Source organism: Hippoglossus stenolepis, chromosome 3, assembly GCF_022539355.2.
Source record: "Hippoglossus stenolepis isolate QCI-W04-F060 chromosome 3, HSTE1.2, whole genome shotgun sequence".
Classification (NCBI taxonomy): domain Eukaryota; kingdom Metazoa; phylum Chordata; class Actinopteri; order Pleuronectiformes; family Pleuronectidae; genus Hippoglossus; species Hippoglossus stenolepis.
In genome coordinates this window covers 24,320,063-24,336,421 of record NC_061485.1, presented here as the reverse complement: position 1 = coordinate 24,336,421, position 16,359 = coordinate 24,320,063, and the positions used below count along the sequence as shown (strand labels likewise).

The following is a 16,359-nucleotide window of genomic DNA, read 5'->3' as shown; positions in this document are numbered from 1 at the left end:
GCTGCCTCTGATTCAGAAACTGGCCTGAAACCAAGGAGCATGATGCAAATTTTGGAAATTCAAAGCTACCCACAACAAACACTGACCCTTCAGCGTCTGATCAGATATTTCTGTGCACTATTCTTCACAGCACAAGAGAGATAGCTGTGAGACATTATTTCCACTGGGGCACATCGTGTGGTATAATGCCAAGCAGGGGCATCACGAGCATCATTCTTTTGACTTTTCACATGTGGAATTGAGCTGGGTCTTATCTTTGAGTGTGATCTGGTGCTCGGGGGCTCCGAGGCAGTGCTGGCATTCTGTGGGTATTCTCTCCGTCTCCCTCACAATCAGAGCGGTCGGACACTCACTGCATTGTTGGAGCAGAGACTCTGAAGTCGGACAGTGAGAGTCAGTCTGGCATGGCAATGAAACTGAGGCTTTGTTCACAGGCATCCCTCTGAAGACCTACAGACTTGGCCACAGTCGGCCAACTAAACTCAGCTTATTGAAGAGATGATGAGCTGAAGTTAATTTAATGTCTCAACCTGGGATCAGTCACAAAGTAGGTTAAAAGGTTTTAGCTCCAGCCTCTCCTGGCCTCCATGGATCCCACATGTCATATTGTCAGACTCTCTCATGAAGTAACCATATGCAGGGGGAGACTCAGGGGAAAGTGTGGAATAATCATCAGCGCCTTTCAAAAGGACAATATCGAAAAGAGGGAGCAGCATTGCCCTCTGCTGCTTCCACTGAATCACAACCAGTGCTGTGCTTACAGCTGCTTTACATGTTGTGAACCAACAGATGGCAGTATATGACCATCTCTACCCTACTGTTCACGTGGTGTAATTGGGGTTAATGAGGGAGGAGAGAAGTGCTGCAACACAAATCTGTAAAATTTTTTGAACTCTTTGTCTCTGCTGAACTGTCTAAGTTCATCAATCCATATTTCATAATATCCACCTTAATCATTGTGGATCGATTTTACCATGGATGCTTTTGGAATGTTTGACATTTTTCATTATTGGTGAAGCTCTGTTCTAATGATGACAGTAGATTGGTGGTTAATTACTGAAGAAGGTGAGATAGATATATTTACCTCAGCCAAGGAGGTTATGATTTCACCCCTGTCCTTTTGCTTATTGGTTTGTTTGTTTGTGAGCAGGGTTCTACAAAACCAACTGAACGGATTACCATGAAACTTGGTGGAACTAACTGGAGACTCTAAATTGACCGTAGGTGGGAATGTAAGTGTGCATGGTTGTTTGTCTCTATATGTTGGCCCTGCAATACACTGGCAACCTGTTAAGGCTGACAGTCTCTTGCCCACTGTCAGCTGGGCTTGGCTCCAGCTCCCCCACCTGCAACCCTTAAAGGATGGGTGGTATAGATAATGGATTGATGGATGGGGGTGAATTGAGGAATTTATTGTCACTTTCTTTAAAAATAAGCCATTTTCAGCATGACCGACAAGTAAAATCCGGAGTATTGGCACGAAGTTTACCTGTAGTCTGCCTTTCACACATGCACAACACAGCAGGAGGTTTTCTGCACAAACGCGTTCACAATAGCATCAAATCTTCTGCATTATTCAGAGAGAGAGGTGGAGCAGCTGTGTGCTGCAGGCAGAGGCAGGAAGTGATGTATTAACTCCGGAGATCACGTGATCATGTTCACAGCACCCCGACACCATCGTCAGCTCTTATCACCACAAACTCTCTTGACATCTTCGTTGGTGTCTTTCATTTTTGCGTCTGTCGCGTTTTAGAACCGTCTTCAACCCCACACTCGCTCCCGGTGAATCCAGCGGGGGATCTCCTGCTGTGTTTACACTGACTTCTCCTGGATTTCTACTGACGTTACTGGGATGTCAGGCAGATAAAGTCAGCAGAAACTATATGGAGCATCTCACTCTGACATTTGCGTTCTCAAATGCACCTCCTCCAGAGAAAATAAGGATGAACTGTGGAGTCCAGTGCATGTCTGAAACCAGCTTATAGTGAGATGGGGTGTTTTTCACATTTCCCCGAAAATAATTCATGGATCTTGAATTTAAAGAAATCTGGCTTATGATATCTATGCATGTGTGAAATTGTGTGCTGCTTGATTGGATTTAAGGGGACTGTTGGGCCTTGGCAGTGGTATGAGCTATATACTTAGTGCCATTTTATTTATATAAGTTATAGATAAGTCTTTTTTTCTGTGGGACTTCAGAGGTGTGCATTAAGCTGAGGCAAATGGAGCATGTTTTCTAGTCGTATGATTGTTGCATTTCCCCATTCATTCATAGAAATATTCACACATTGATGTCGTAGCATCAGGAGCAGTTAGAGGTTCAGTGTCTTGCTCAAGGACACTATTGGAGGAGACAGGGATCAAACCAGGAACCTTCTGCTCACTAGATGACTGCTCTTATACCTGAGCCATGTCACCCATGGCAGGAAAGCAACAAGCAGCGTTGATGTGATTGATTGCTTTTCGACCTCAGCATGCTGATGAATCAACACATACAATACTACACACCACAATCAATTCTTCACTTGGAACCTTGTCATCAGCTTGAATCTGACGGCTGATAAACCTGAAAGATGGAAGCACTTTTTAGAGGGACAGCTTATTGAGCCAATTGAGTTGTGTAAGTAGACTAATTCTTGCTTAATGTTATTTTAGTATTCTCTTTAGTATTGATTCTACTGCGTAACTCAACCCACAGCTTTTAATTTAGTTAGTATCTAAGTTTGGTTTTGCCCACAAGAAGAAATATCTTGGTTGTCCTCTCAGCAAGGCCCGACTCTGATCAGCGTTCTTTCATCTCTGCATTGTGAGACTCAGGAAACGAACACTTCCCTCATCCTGGCTCTCTCAGTGATGTCATCCAGTGACACAGAGCCTCCTTGAGCCCAGCAGGCTGTGTGGATGGCTGCATATATGATTGTACAATGGGCATGAAAAAGAGAGAGGCTCTCGAGAGGCAGCCAATTTAAACCCCAGAGGACAGAGAAGGCGAGTTCTCTGCATTATTATTTCAATTCCTTGCAAAACAAGTATCCTGGCAAGTGTTGCCAAATGGCACTTATGGGATTTCTCGAACACAAGCTCACACCCCACCAGGATGGGTGCTAAGCTTGTGCTAATTGAGGGAGTGTAACACAGATGCTCTCCTTCGGGTGGAGGGGAGAGTGATGACGCAGGCGATCTCCCACACTCTCTCTAAATAATCTCCCATAGAGGCATGTTTTGCTTTGAAAGATACTGTACACTCTCTGTCCACTGACTCAGAGGAGAAACGAGAGGATGACACACGAATAAACAGATGAATTAAATTTTATTACCATCAAATTCATCAACTCAGTCAAGGAGAACGGTACAGAGCTCACAAAGGCAGGACAGGACCTACAGGTGACCACTGGTCCTGGCAAACATCACATCTACAAATACACCTGTTAGTGCATGGTAAAATGAACAGACATGGAGCTACTAAATACAGTGAGGAATGTGTTGGGGAGGAAAGCATTGCTTTAAACTGTGTAACAGTGTTTCAACAGTGTTTATTTGACATCTAAACAAAAAGAACAGACAACATGAAATAATCTATTCACACTAAAATCTCTCTTGTTTAAGCCTCTTGTTCAAATCTAAATATTGATCTTCAGCAATGTAAGAAATCCTCTCGGATTGGATGGTTTGTATACCAAAATACATTAACACGAATAAAAAGAGAAACATGTGGAAATAAAAGACCCTGCAACAACAAAGTCAAAGTTGAGATTCTACGGATAATAAATGTGATCAGTTTTCTGATGCACCTCTTCATATAGATTTACAGATGTGCACAGGAAATACTAGTGATAACAGATCAGAAAGAGTAAGACAAAGTGGCCGAGCATGAGCCAGGACATATTACACTTTAGTTATATCATCTAATCAGTCTATTGACAATGTGGCTGCTGTCTTTATTTGACCAGGGAATACAAACTGATAGTAATTATATATTAACGCAGGAAATGATGCTGGGACTGGCCAGAAGATCAATACGGCCGTAATGCTTATCCGACAGTTGTCTCACACACACACGCACATCCAGGTACACACACTCGCATACACATTTTTCTGACAGCAGCCACGTGTTTGCTAAGTTGCCAGAAAGCTAGCAAGGACTACAGACTTACAGGTACATGGAGCAAAAGGACACCAGGAATCACAGTTTCTGCAGCCTGTCAAATATTGCTCTATATTTTCCTCTAGAGTGATTACAGAGAACTCCTTCTGTACCTCATTATTAATGCTCGAGGGGACCAGTGACAGGAAAGGATAGTTGGTTATTACTGTTTTATCAAGTATAAGCTGAAAATCTGTCTAAATAAAAAATATACACAGTTAAAGAATTAATAGATTATAAATATGTTAAACATATGCTGGATTACATTTTTTCTCAGTATAATACAGGTCAACGAAGCTGAGCCGGGGATGATTATCCCAGGCAAAGTCAAAAATGATGCACGTCTTCCCTTGAAAGCCGCATGTGGTCCATTGATGCACATTTTGTTTTATAGTTACAACCAAATATTAAGACATGTGTGGCATTTGAGTCAGTATCCTAACACAAAGGACACAGTTTAAAAAAAGAACGCACAGGTAGACTGAAATCCAGCAAAAAATACAATTTCTCTCACATGGTGGATAAAGATGTGATAAATTCTGTTGTGACGAAAAAAAGAAGGCTACAAATTAATTTGAATGCATAGAACTGCTATGTTATGGTGGTGTATTCATTTTTCCTTTTCAAACAACTTTTACACTGACAGCAGGGGCGCTAACTGAACTGTGTTTATAGACAGCATGATGTACAGTGTAGTGTGCTATACATTAGCCTTGACACGGCTTGTGGCGAGAGTGCTGCGGCCAACGATATGACGAGTAGCGCATCTTTATCCACCAAGTGGCCGTGAGTGTGAGATGAACAGCAGAAAGTGAGAATGCATGCTGTTTTGGCTACTTCTACAAAGGTCTCTATGTACAGAATCTTTACACTTACAGCTATGAGGTTCTTTCCTGAGCAGGAACTGAGCAAAGGAACATAGTGTTTATGTTTGTGTGCTTATGTGTGAAGCTGCCTCGTTCAAATTACAGTTATGGGCATAAAAAAAAAACTCCCAGTCACCAATCTTGGCACAATTAGTGAATAGTGTCGACGATAACGATAGGAAAGATAAACACGTGAGACGAGTATATGTGACCTAACCCTAACCCGTACTGAGTATTATTGTACAAGGTCAAAAATTAGGTTAAAGCAGGATTTTACTACTGACTCTGAGAACAAATACTGTAATTACAAGACGGTCAGAGAGAAGTTTCCCAAGTTGGCTCATTAAAAAGTAATCAAAGCCATTTTCAGCACAACTATGTCTTCCTATGTTATCTTATCGCTGAGAGAGGAAACAGAAAGAAGACTAAAGCTGTAAGCCACAGCTTGACAGCCAATCTTTTCTGCCCCTAAAACTCAAATATGAAGGGATAGACTCGGTTTATATCATCTGACGTAAAACACTGGGGGGTGGGGGGGTCAGTAAAAAAGACACAATACTTGTATAGAGAAAGCCAAAGATATGCAGCGCTCTGGAAAAGGTAGCACACAGCCTCCATGAGATAATGCTAATGCTGCAAGTGAGAGAGAAGCAGAGTCAGTGTCACCATGCTAGCAGCTAATGTACAGTGTGCAGGAGTTGGTGGGGACAGCAGAGGTCACACAGGGGAGGTGGGTTCTAACCCTGCTCTCCCTCGGCCTCGACAGAAGCCTGGTGAGTTGTCGAGGCCTCTCCGTTACAACGTGATGTGGGCTCGGCCTCCTGCTGGGCTGGGCCCTCGGATGCTGAGGCTGACGCCCCAGGTGAGGCCACTGGCGCCGGGTCGCTCATCTCAGCTCCGGCAGGGAGCTCTGTGGCCGCAGCGGGGGCCCCCTCGGGTGTTGCACCACACAAAGGTGCGGAGGGGTCGATGGTAGCCTGGGGAGCCGCAGGGTCCTCTGGGGCGCCGGCTGCAGGGCTGGTCGCCCTCGAGTTGCTCTGGTCAGGGGCTCTCAATCTCTTCATGATGGTGGTGACTCGAACTGCTTTCTGCAGGAGGAAGATACAAATTATTTCTGATTGACGCTCTAACCTAAAAACGTACTGAGAGAACATCAGGCTGCCTCAGCTCACAGTTACACAACACTGCGCTGCTATACCTCCTCGTTCAAGGACTGCACAACTACTGTTGAACTTAGCAAAGAAGAGCTTCCTGAAGGAGAGAACAAAAGAGCTTACCTTCCATTTAGCTCTGGCAAAGTTCTTCTCTATTTGCGCACATACGTTTTCCTTGATGTTCTTATCTGACGCTGCACCACCAGAGATCCTGCAGCACAAAATGGGAAAAACACAACTGAGCTTTATGTTTCCTCTATCTTTGGATGTCACAGAGTGCTGCACATGGTATTACCCAATTTATTGTTCATTTTTTGACTGGCAAACTTTGACAAAGACTGTTTAACCTTTGAGGATTATTCTGATAATTTTTCATATGGTTTTCTGCCATTGTCACAATGATTTTGAGTTTGATACTTGCAGCTATGTGAAACAAGGCAATGTGTTGTGAGGAAATACTAACATGCCAACAATGAACATGTGGATATTTAGCTGGTATATTGTTTACAATGTTCATTATTATAAGATATAAAAAAAATATTTAAGTACAATATAACGGAATAATATAACTGAAACAGCTAAAATATAAATGTTTTATTATTTAGTTATAATAATGAACAGCTTTATGGAGCTTCATCGTGAGATTCACCTCATTAATAAGCTATCCAACCCGCAGCTTTATTTCAGGTCACTCTCACAGCTCTCCTGTGTTTGAATGCAGCTATTTTAAAGGGAAAAAAGCTAAGAAATCCTATATACACTACGTGCTCGGATGCTCAGGCAGTTCCACCCCTGAGGACCCTTGACTGGAAAAGCCTTTAGTTTCCTTTCGTCTTTTGCCAGGACCTAGGAACAGAAGATTCCTGCCTGAAGATCGGAGGCTGAACTCTGGTAGAGTTCTCCCGGGAGCAATAATCCAGTGATATACCTCTGAGCAGGCCCATAAAGTGCTAAGTTAGACATAATGACTAAAAACACTTTTTAGTCAAAATTATGTAATATGATCTTGAACCCATTTGGCTAATGCAGGAAGCAGCTTTGGTTAATTGTCAAGTGAAGCATCAGTTTTGATGCCATAGTAACTTGCAGCCGAGAAAATGCTGTGCGGTCATCATGGACAATGATCAGCTTGTTAAAGTGAGCTTTAATTGACATATCACAAAAGTCTGAACTCATGTAACCTTTCTAATCTCATTGATGCTGTCTGATCACACAGCTCTGATTTAAATGGGCTGTACAATATATGGAAGCACTGCTGCCTACCACTCATGGTTTATAGCCTCCTGGGCTGTCAGTCTCTGGTCTTGATCCACCTCCATCAGACGAGAAACCAGACTCTTGGCTGTCAGAGAAAAATCAAACAGAACCCTCAGTGAAAAAGGGGTATATTCTCCTGATGCATGGAAACATAAATATGACATGTGTTTGAACACTCCCTTAGGTAAGAGGAAGAGTGGAAAAATCCAATTTGAAGCAGGCCATCATTGTGTTCCTTTACAGTGATAACAACATCATAAAATACCTGAATCAGAGATTTCATCCCAGTACGGAGAGTCAAACTCATAATCGCCAGCAAGGATCTTTCGGAACAGGTTCTTGTCGTGGTTTTCATAATCTTCCTCATCAGTTTCATCGTAGAACGGAGGGTTTCCTGACAGCCTGACATGGCAGAAGTAAAAAGCATTGTCAGTCAAAAACACCTGTATGACATATTCAAACAAGATTTATTATGTAGCTAAACATAATCTTCTCTTTTCATATTTCCTGTCACAACTTACAGAATGTACATGATGACACCTGTAGCCCAGCAGTCAACAGGCCTGCCGTATCGCTGCCTGCCAACCACCTCAGGAGCTGCACAAGAACACACAGGTTTTATAAAAACCTCTTAATACACATGACATTCTCCATTTGCGTGCACAGCGTCTTATTTCCCACAGCGTGTATATTTACATCCTCACCCAGGTACTCCGGTGTCCCACAGGGGTCTTTGATTAGTCCATTCTCCAGCTTTGCAAGATGGAAGTCACTGATGACTATTTTAGAGTGCTTCAGGCGGTTGTAATAAACCAAGTTCTCCAGCTATGTACGATGACAAATCACAATGACAAGAGTTAATACAATAATCATGTTTAAAGTTGTTCACTCTAGAAGTGAATCAGCAATTGAAGGTTGCACAGTTTGAATTTCACTCATTGTTTTCATATTCTAACAAATAATGAGAAGACTGAAAACATCTTAAAGTTTAATAATTATGCACTGGTGATTAAAAAAAGACTCCTATCAAATGAGAGACTTCCAGTGTAACTTTGTCATTTTATCATCTTATGCTAAAACTAAATGCTTTGATCAAGTTTGAAATATTTCCACATAAGAACTTCTTTGATTTAAATTTGAGCTGACAGTCCCGTAATGAGAGACAAGAGGTATCCAAATGGAGAAACAGATCCAGACCTTTACTGTGAATAATGGGAACACATGGTTAGAGAGGGAGGACAAAGAGGGCAGCCCAACAGTGTTTAACCTAGTGGTTCTTCACATATATGTGAATCTGGAGCCTGTAACACAAGCTTTTGGCTCATTTATACTCAATGTAAGAGCATATTAGTTCCTGTTCATACTCTGCGTTAAATTTGTCCTTATTTTTGTACGTCTTCTGAAAGCTTACAGATATAGATGAAGCAGAGGAAACAGAGCAGTACCACCTGAAACTGTAGGGGGCAGTGTAGCCAAATAATGCAAGCAAGATGACACATAGACACAGGGAGAACATTTTTTAAAAAGTGGAACTTTTTGAAGAGAAACTTTGCAAGTTGGTAAGTTGGATCGCCGGAAACAAAAGAAACAGAGTCCTCTACAACTCTTTACAAGTCAATTCTTCAACTAGAATTTTTTTAATCATTTCTTTGACTGTATTTTTTTCTTTGTGTAAGTAATTGAATTGTGTGCCATCACACAGATTACAGTTGGAGAGTCAGGATTTACCTGTGAGATGGCACCACAGTCATGGCGTTTTATTTACATCTGGCTACCTAGATCAGCATATGCTAAATCCTGTACTAGTGTGTTACCTTCAGGTTTCTGTGAACGATACACAGGGAGTGGAGGTAGGCGACGGCCTCCAACACCTGGCGCACCACGTTACTGGTGTCTCGCTCTGAGTAGTAGCCTTGATCCAGGATCCAGTCAAACACCTCTCTTCCTGTTGCACTGTGGAAACAGAGGTAGGCCCAAAATGTGTTAGACGGGGATTAAATTGGGCCAGGGCAGTCTCAGCTGGAGACAGGGTTAGCCCTTTGGGTGGGCCCCAACCCAGTGTGCTTCCCCAGAAATAGCCCTCATAGAGGCCACAAAAGGCTAACCCACACAGGGCCCATGGGGGTTTCCTATGAGGGCGCTATAACAGTACTTACACATTGCATATTTATATTGAAATGTTAAATACATCATCATCATCTTTGGACAAGATTGAGTCTTCTGCCATATCTGTTTCAGGAAAATGGTTTTACCCATTGCTCACTTGATGTTTCTTCTGTGTTTTATCATTTTCTTCCTAATGAGAATTCCTAATCCCAGAAATCAAGTGTCCTCAAGGGACAAGATGAGTGTCCTACATTTAGCATATTCATGGAAATGCATCAAATTCCCCAAGAACACTGATGAGAGTGGAGCAGCTAGCAAGCAATCATATCCGAATACCAAATGAGTGAAGTTCAGAGTTGTTCTCATATCTACAGGGCCTCGGGCTACAACAGCTCATTCCCCACAAGTGCATAATCAACATATACAGTTCATCAGGCCCAAGCTGCAGCAAAGGAAAGCAGAGAGCCATTTCCCCAGGCTCATCAGACATGTGAACTCACAGTTCAAGGAAAAGGAAGTACTCTTTCTTGGTCTCGAAGACGTCCACCAGTTGGAGAATATTGGGATGCTTCACCCTGGGGAGACACGTCACAAAGCACAAGGCACAGAGAGAGATGTCAGGAGTCATATAGGAAATGACGTCTGAATCATTCATTCAGGAGACTGAGATTGACACGTTCTACTGCCTGTCTCCCGAAAAAAGCAGATATGTGCTCTTATGTTGAACTATGCCTATGTCCATGAACATGCCTTTAACACAGTACCAGCTGTGAAACTTTATGGGGAATTTAGCTCATAAAGCTCCAATATATGAGGCTATAAAGAGTGTTGTCAATCTCAAATTGCACTGAACTGACGTCTCAATAGATACAAAAAAGAGAGATTTGGGATACAATTTACATGTCTGTTCAATCGGGAGCCAAGCAAAACCACTGCAATGTGTTTTTTATTTAATCTTTTATTTTTGAAAATGTTTTGTTCTATTTTGTGGATTTCTGAAAGAAGATATGCACAGATTGTGAATTTGAATAAACAGGCAGGCAGTGGATGTCGTCCAGCAGGTAGCTAATGGGGAGAGATTTGGGACATAGAGTTTGGCTTATCACAGCTACAATAATGTGTTTCTCTATAACCAGTCAGAGGTTATTCTCCACAGCCAGCTGTTGTGGCTGTTATAACAGCGTGAATGCGCTGCATGTATTGGCCCACACTTGTGTAAGACACTCATTTTGTTTTCCTTTTACATAGGGTTGGTATGTTACTAAAGCACCATGCTCTCTGCTTTGCCCTGAAGAAGAAGAACTGAACAATCTGCAAGTGCAGGTTTTGTGTTGTCCCTTTGTGCGTAGTTTCAGCCTGTCTCTGCCTAACAGACTGACCTGCATAGGGCCACAGGACTGGAGAACACAAATTAAGTCACACCAGGAAGGAGAAGTTAATAATTGTTGTTGACATTCCTACAAGTGGACAACATTGCTTCATATTGTAGATTAAGGAAATCTGGAAACGTTTCTGAACAGATTTGGACAAAAACAAAACCCTCTATTTTCTATACCAAATTGAAAACCCTCAATTTGTGGTTACTTCATCTAAATATGCTAAATAGGTCATTAGTGACAAAAGAGTATTTGTCAAAAAAACAAAACAATTAAAATTCTATAATTTATATTACTCATGGGTGGCATGGCGCTGCAGTGGTGAGTACAGTCTCCTCAAAGAAATAGAGATCATTTGTTTGAACCTTGCGTCCGGTTGTCTGTGGGTGTTGCATGTTCTCCCCCTGTGTCTGTGGTAGAGTCTGTGGGTTTTCTCTAGTTACGGCTGAGCCACGATGGCTGTGTGATCGGCACATGTGCGTCTTGGAACGTCTTGCTTTTCTCTCTGGTGCCCATGTGAGTGGCCACACTACCTGAGTGAACAACGCGTCTCAGGTGCGTCTCTTCTAGAGAGTCAAGCTCTTGCCTATTTTCTCCACGTAATAACATGGTTCACAGCAAAAGGAAGTAAAAGGAAATACAGTAGTTATACCCAAACCTCAAATTGCAGCTCCGCTGCAGGCACGTAGCAAACACACTCCCAGTGTGAAAACGCCTGAGAGATGCAGCAGATCAGTGGCGCAGCTGTCACACGCTGCACACACAGCCAGTGAGGCCCAGGCTTTACTACCGCAGCCCAAAGACACAGTTTAGTGACTCTAAAGTGAACCAATGTGTGAAGATGAGTGTGAATGGTCATCTGTCTCTACATGTCAACCCTGTGATATGTTTACAACCTGTCCAGGATGTATCCTGTCTTTTCCCCAATGTCAGCTAGAATTGGCTCCAGGCCCCCCCATTACCCTCAAAAGATAAGGAGAATTGATAATGAATGGATCACTCATTGTAGAACAGATATATTTAAGTTTTATTTCTGAAATAATTGTTTATTTAATGTCCTATGTTTACAATATAGGCCAAAAAAAATAATGAAATCTTATTGTAAATAATATAATAATCAAAAATATTCTAATGCTTATAGATAAAATTGCATTTTGTGAGTATCATTTTCACTTTAGTCCATTAATCATGGTTTTTTTGTGACTGAGAAGAAGTAAAACTTTACCAATAACAAAGTTCTCGCACATCATTAATGATTCCCTGCAGACAGACGCTCAATTCTCTGCTTGGAAAAAAACTGTTGTGTCTTTTAAGGTTTTCCCACAAAACGGTTAAAGTGCCTCATTAAAAACTCCCATAATTACATCTGCTCCCTCTCAATCATTAAAAATAATCTGATTCTATAAAAATGTAAATATTGTTAGTCAGAAGATGTCGCAACTCTCCATGTTACACATTTTGCAAGTAATTGACTACAGACTTCTAAATGAGTTGTGAGGTCACAAAATCCTGAATGTGAAAACAGCCTCTTTATTCTGCACAGGGGGGAAAACCCAAGTGCAGTAATAATAAGGAAGATATTTTTGTGTAGAGGGAGACTTGAAGTCGGTGGTATTAAGAGTAGAACCAAAAACTGACATTGACTGACAATGTTCATTCTAAGTAATAAAAGATGAATGAGGATTAGTACTTGAAGGAGCTCTTCTTTTCTTTTCTAATGCCTATATTCAAGCATTTTAAATTCAAGACTGCATTTCATGTTTTGCCAGCAATTATTCACAGCCTTTGAAAATGTCATCAGATTTGATTATTCACTAAAACCCCCAACTGATGATTACAGCATGAAAAACGGGAGCAGTGCATGTCCCCATTACAGCCGCATCTGAAGTGTAATTTTCAGAAGCCTGTGATTCCGTGTTTTGAAAGCCCTCTTAAAGAAATCACACCTTCATCTTCATCGTGCTTCACCGCTTCGCCTGCTGTCAGTGACAAATTGTTTGATAAGGCCCCGGCTATGCTAATGTGGCTTTTACTGGAAAGTTAGATAATCGCAGAGGAAACTGAGAAAAACAATGTCGCACACAAACAAGGCTGTGTGGGATTATTAAAATGAAAAAAAAAAGACTTGACCTTTTAAAAAATATATATTATTTATGAAGATAGAGTTTCTACTTTTTGAGAAATGTGGAAAAGTAAAAAAATAAATCAACTTTTGATGACATTCCCATAACAAAACCTAAATAAATTTACAAGAATAAAGTCTTTATATTATTAGATTAAAGTCTTAATATCACTATAAAATGTCATAAATTTATGAGTATGTTGTAATATTAGGGCCGTGTCATTTTCGAGGGGGAATTTCAGAAGATCAGCCCTTTGCCTGTGTTGAAATTAGTCCAGGTTTCCTAAAGGACAAAATACTTTTGAGACATCACCACCACATCATCGAAAATATCAGGAAATTTAAAAGATTTAGCAAGAAACTGTTTCTATTCTGAAGAAAGAGGCACACAGACTTGTAGTAAATTGCTTCTTTTGTGGAGGAAGAAATGTTTGCTATACTGGTCAACTGGAAGGCTGTAGTTGGTCCCATCTGATATTCAAAGGGGTTTTCTAATATCATAAAAAGAAACCATACGCTTGGTTCATGATTTTGGATGAAGAAGGAGTTGAACTCCAGTGTGTTCTTCTGGCCATTTATTTCCTTTTTTTTTTCTTTATTCATGCGATGTTATGACTTTGTTTCCTTAAATTATGACTTTATTCTCAGTAGCGACTTTATTCTCATAATAATACGACATCATTCTCGAAATCTCAATTTGTTTTTCCTTAATATGACCCTGATATTTACTAAACTAATCAAGCACTGTTTACCAAAGAAATGTAAACAGAAGGGAACATGAATCCAAATCAACTCACATCTTTAAGATGAGGATCTCATTTTTGGCAGCCTTGCGGACTTTCCTTCCATCCTTCTTCAGGAACTTTTTACATGTGTACATTTTCATCGTAGTTTTGTCCTTGGCCCTGAATATCTCGCAGAACTCCTCCCTGAAAGGAAGCATTTCATGACAGTAGTTCAGATGAAATGTAAAAACACAGATATAATGATTTCATGAGAAAAGATAATAGCATCATTAAAACATTTGTGTGGATGTTAGGCTGTACAAGTCAGTGTTGTGGTACTTACGATTTAACAATCTGACCCAGGTCATATTTATCGGTCACGTCTGAAGGAATGTGATATTCCTTCTTTTCCCCGATTGTTATACAGCCAAATGGCATGGCCGCTCCTGACCTGTGAGAGAAGACACAAGGAGAGACAGACGAGGGAGACAGTGAAATTAAACACAGGACGGAGATAACAGAAATGCTGAGATAGCTTTTCAAAAGTGTGAGAGCTAAAGAGCCAACGGAGGCAGTGTCAGCCGATTGTTTCACTTACTGTAACAGAGCCTTTCATGGTGCTGCCTTAATAAAAGGCCAGAGGCTCCGATTCTTTACGTTAGGATCTAACTTATATAACTACGATAACAGCAGTTGGAACACTTTTGGAGCAGAAGGAGCAGCAGTTAATATGATCCTGTGGCCCAGCGAGACAACCATTGCTACAAGTGAGGCATTTCCAAACAAGAGAAGTGAGCCAGCAATTACAGGCACATCACCCCAGGACTAGGAGAGGAATTCAACTTTACCAGCTCTGCATCGACACTTAAACACTTAATTGCGGTGCAGCCTCTCTGTGCCTCTCTCGAACAGCGTGGAGTGAAATCTGAGATCATCCTGTGCCACTTTAGAGTTGGCTAAGTTGAAGCAGTTATTTTTGTGTTTCTGGGGAAGAGGACGACTTCTTTTCTAGCTACTTCTTTCTCTGCATTGTACTGAGATCTCATAACAAGGAGCTGTATTTGGAATCTGAAACAGAGGATTATCATATTTCAATAATTTATCAGTTGGACTAGTCTTTGATTTTTATATGATGTTTGTTTCACTGAGGGATTAAAGTCGGATTTCATTTAAAACACATGACTGTATAACCAAGCCCACATGCTCATGATTAGCGATGGCAGATAGATTTATAGGAATGTGGTGGGAGAACAGTTGTTTCCTCTTTTAACAACTACCAGAGATGTGTGCATGTAAAGTGAAAGACAGTGTTATGCCAGCATGACTGCTCAGGGGCCTGTAGTACAACACTGCAGACTCACTGACAAGTACCGAGATGCTGTGAATCTTCTGTATGTGAAGCTATTAGGATGTATAGCAGGACAGCGTCGGAAAAACAATGGCACAGCAAAAACTTCGGATGAATAAAGGGCGAGAAATATTTATTTCCCAGCCACACAGCATCCATCTGCACCGACAATCTGGGTGATGGATGTCCGCATGTAAATGAGCGCAGCCAGCGTGAGAAGTATAGCGTTACGTGTAAGAAGTGCAATCTGTTCAGTGTAGCTCCGCCAACCAACTGTAATCCAATCTAAATGAACGAGGCTCCGTTTGGGGACGCATCAAATTACTGAGAGAAACCTGCTCTCTCTCTCTCTCTCTCTCTCTCTCTCTCTCTCTCTCTCTCTCTCTCTCTGAAACTTCCTTTTCTCATCTGAGGCACGAGGCTGTGTTCTGTAGTCGGCATGAGGGGCTGACCTTTCCTGGCTCCCTATCTCTTTCTCTCACTATTAATACACTGCACTTGTCTCCCTGGTAAATGCTGTGGCTCAGTGAAGTTATGGTACCAAGAGGAGAGGAAAGTTCTGCAGTTTAAATGGAGGGTTACTCTGAGTAAGTCTGGCAGAAGCGAGGCTTCAGAAAACATGTCAGGAATAATCTATAATATTTATATTCGGCAAGAAGATGTAAGAGCCCACATGAGAGCTGAAATATAGTAGAGAAGGAAAACAAGCTGGAGAAACAGAGGAAGAAAGCTTTTTTTTTTAAGCTTTGGAAAGCTTTCCGAGCCCAATCAGTGAAGATGTTAATATCATAGGTTCATCACGAGCCTGTAAAAGAAATACAGAACAGCAGCAGGACTATGGAGACACAAACATTCACACAAAAATCAGGAAAAATCCCGTAAAGGTGCCTCCACAAACAAGCTCAGTCAGCCTCTCCATCCAAGTGGTGATTCGTGTAATGGACAACATTTTTTAAAAGCATTTCAAGCAGAGAGAGGCCAACACTGGCTGGATCACATAACGGAAGCTGTGTAATGGCCCCATTTGGACCGACCACCATCAGCAACATTCGGGCATTATCACTTTATCTACTGACTGTTATCTGCCCTTCGGGAGCACCAGTCGATGCCTCGTGGTGCTTTATGGCCCAGTGTGTGACCTGGGTCTGCCCGGGCCATGCTGCTGTATGGACATGGATTTTGTGCAGATGCAGTGAGGATTTACAGTTCGGAGGATGGATGGTGATAAAGATCCTGGGTGTATTAGGCAAGCAAAGCGCCT

General features: G+C 41.6%; 1 protein-coding gene across 1 annotated transcript in view; it reads right to left on the bottom strand.

The window, feature by feature from the left end:
* Positions 1–3,291: 3,291 nt before the first annotated feature.
* The window catches only part of LOC118103297 (caM kinase-like vesicle-associated protein), a 37,653-nt gene continuing 24,585 nt past the window's right edge, over positions 3,292–16,359 (bottom strand). Inside the window, exons 2-11 of the mRNA XM_035150068.2 lie at positions 14,094–14,201; positions 13,823–13,954; positions 10,028–10,102; positions 9,236–9,374; positions 8,126–8,246; positions 7,943–8,018; positions 7,687–7,823; positions 7,428–7,506; positions 6,288–6,375; positions 3,292–6,098 (exon numbers count right to left, since the gene is read on the bottom strand). Coding sequence (XP_035005959.1) covers positions 5,748–6,098; positions 6,288–6,375; positions 7,428–7,506; positions 7,687–7,823; positions 7,943–8,018; positions 8,126–8,246; positions 9,236–9,374; positions 10,028–10,102; positions 13,823–13,954; positions 14,094–14,188 — 1,293 coding nt within the window. The 5' untranslated portion in view covers positions 14,189–14,201 and the 3' untranslated portion in view covers positions 3,292–5,747. The remainder of the gene's footprint in view (positions 6,099–6,287; positions 6,376–7,427; positions 7,507–7,686; positions 7,824–7,942; positions 8,019–8,125; positions 8,247–9,235; positions 9,375–10,027; positions 10,103–13,822; positions 13,955–14,093; positions 14,202–16,359) is intronic.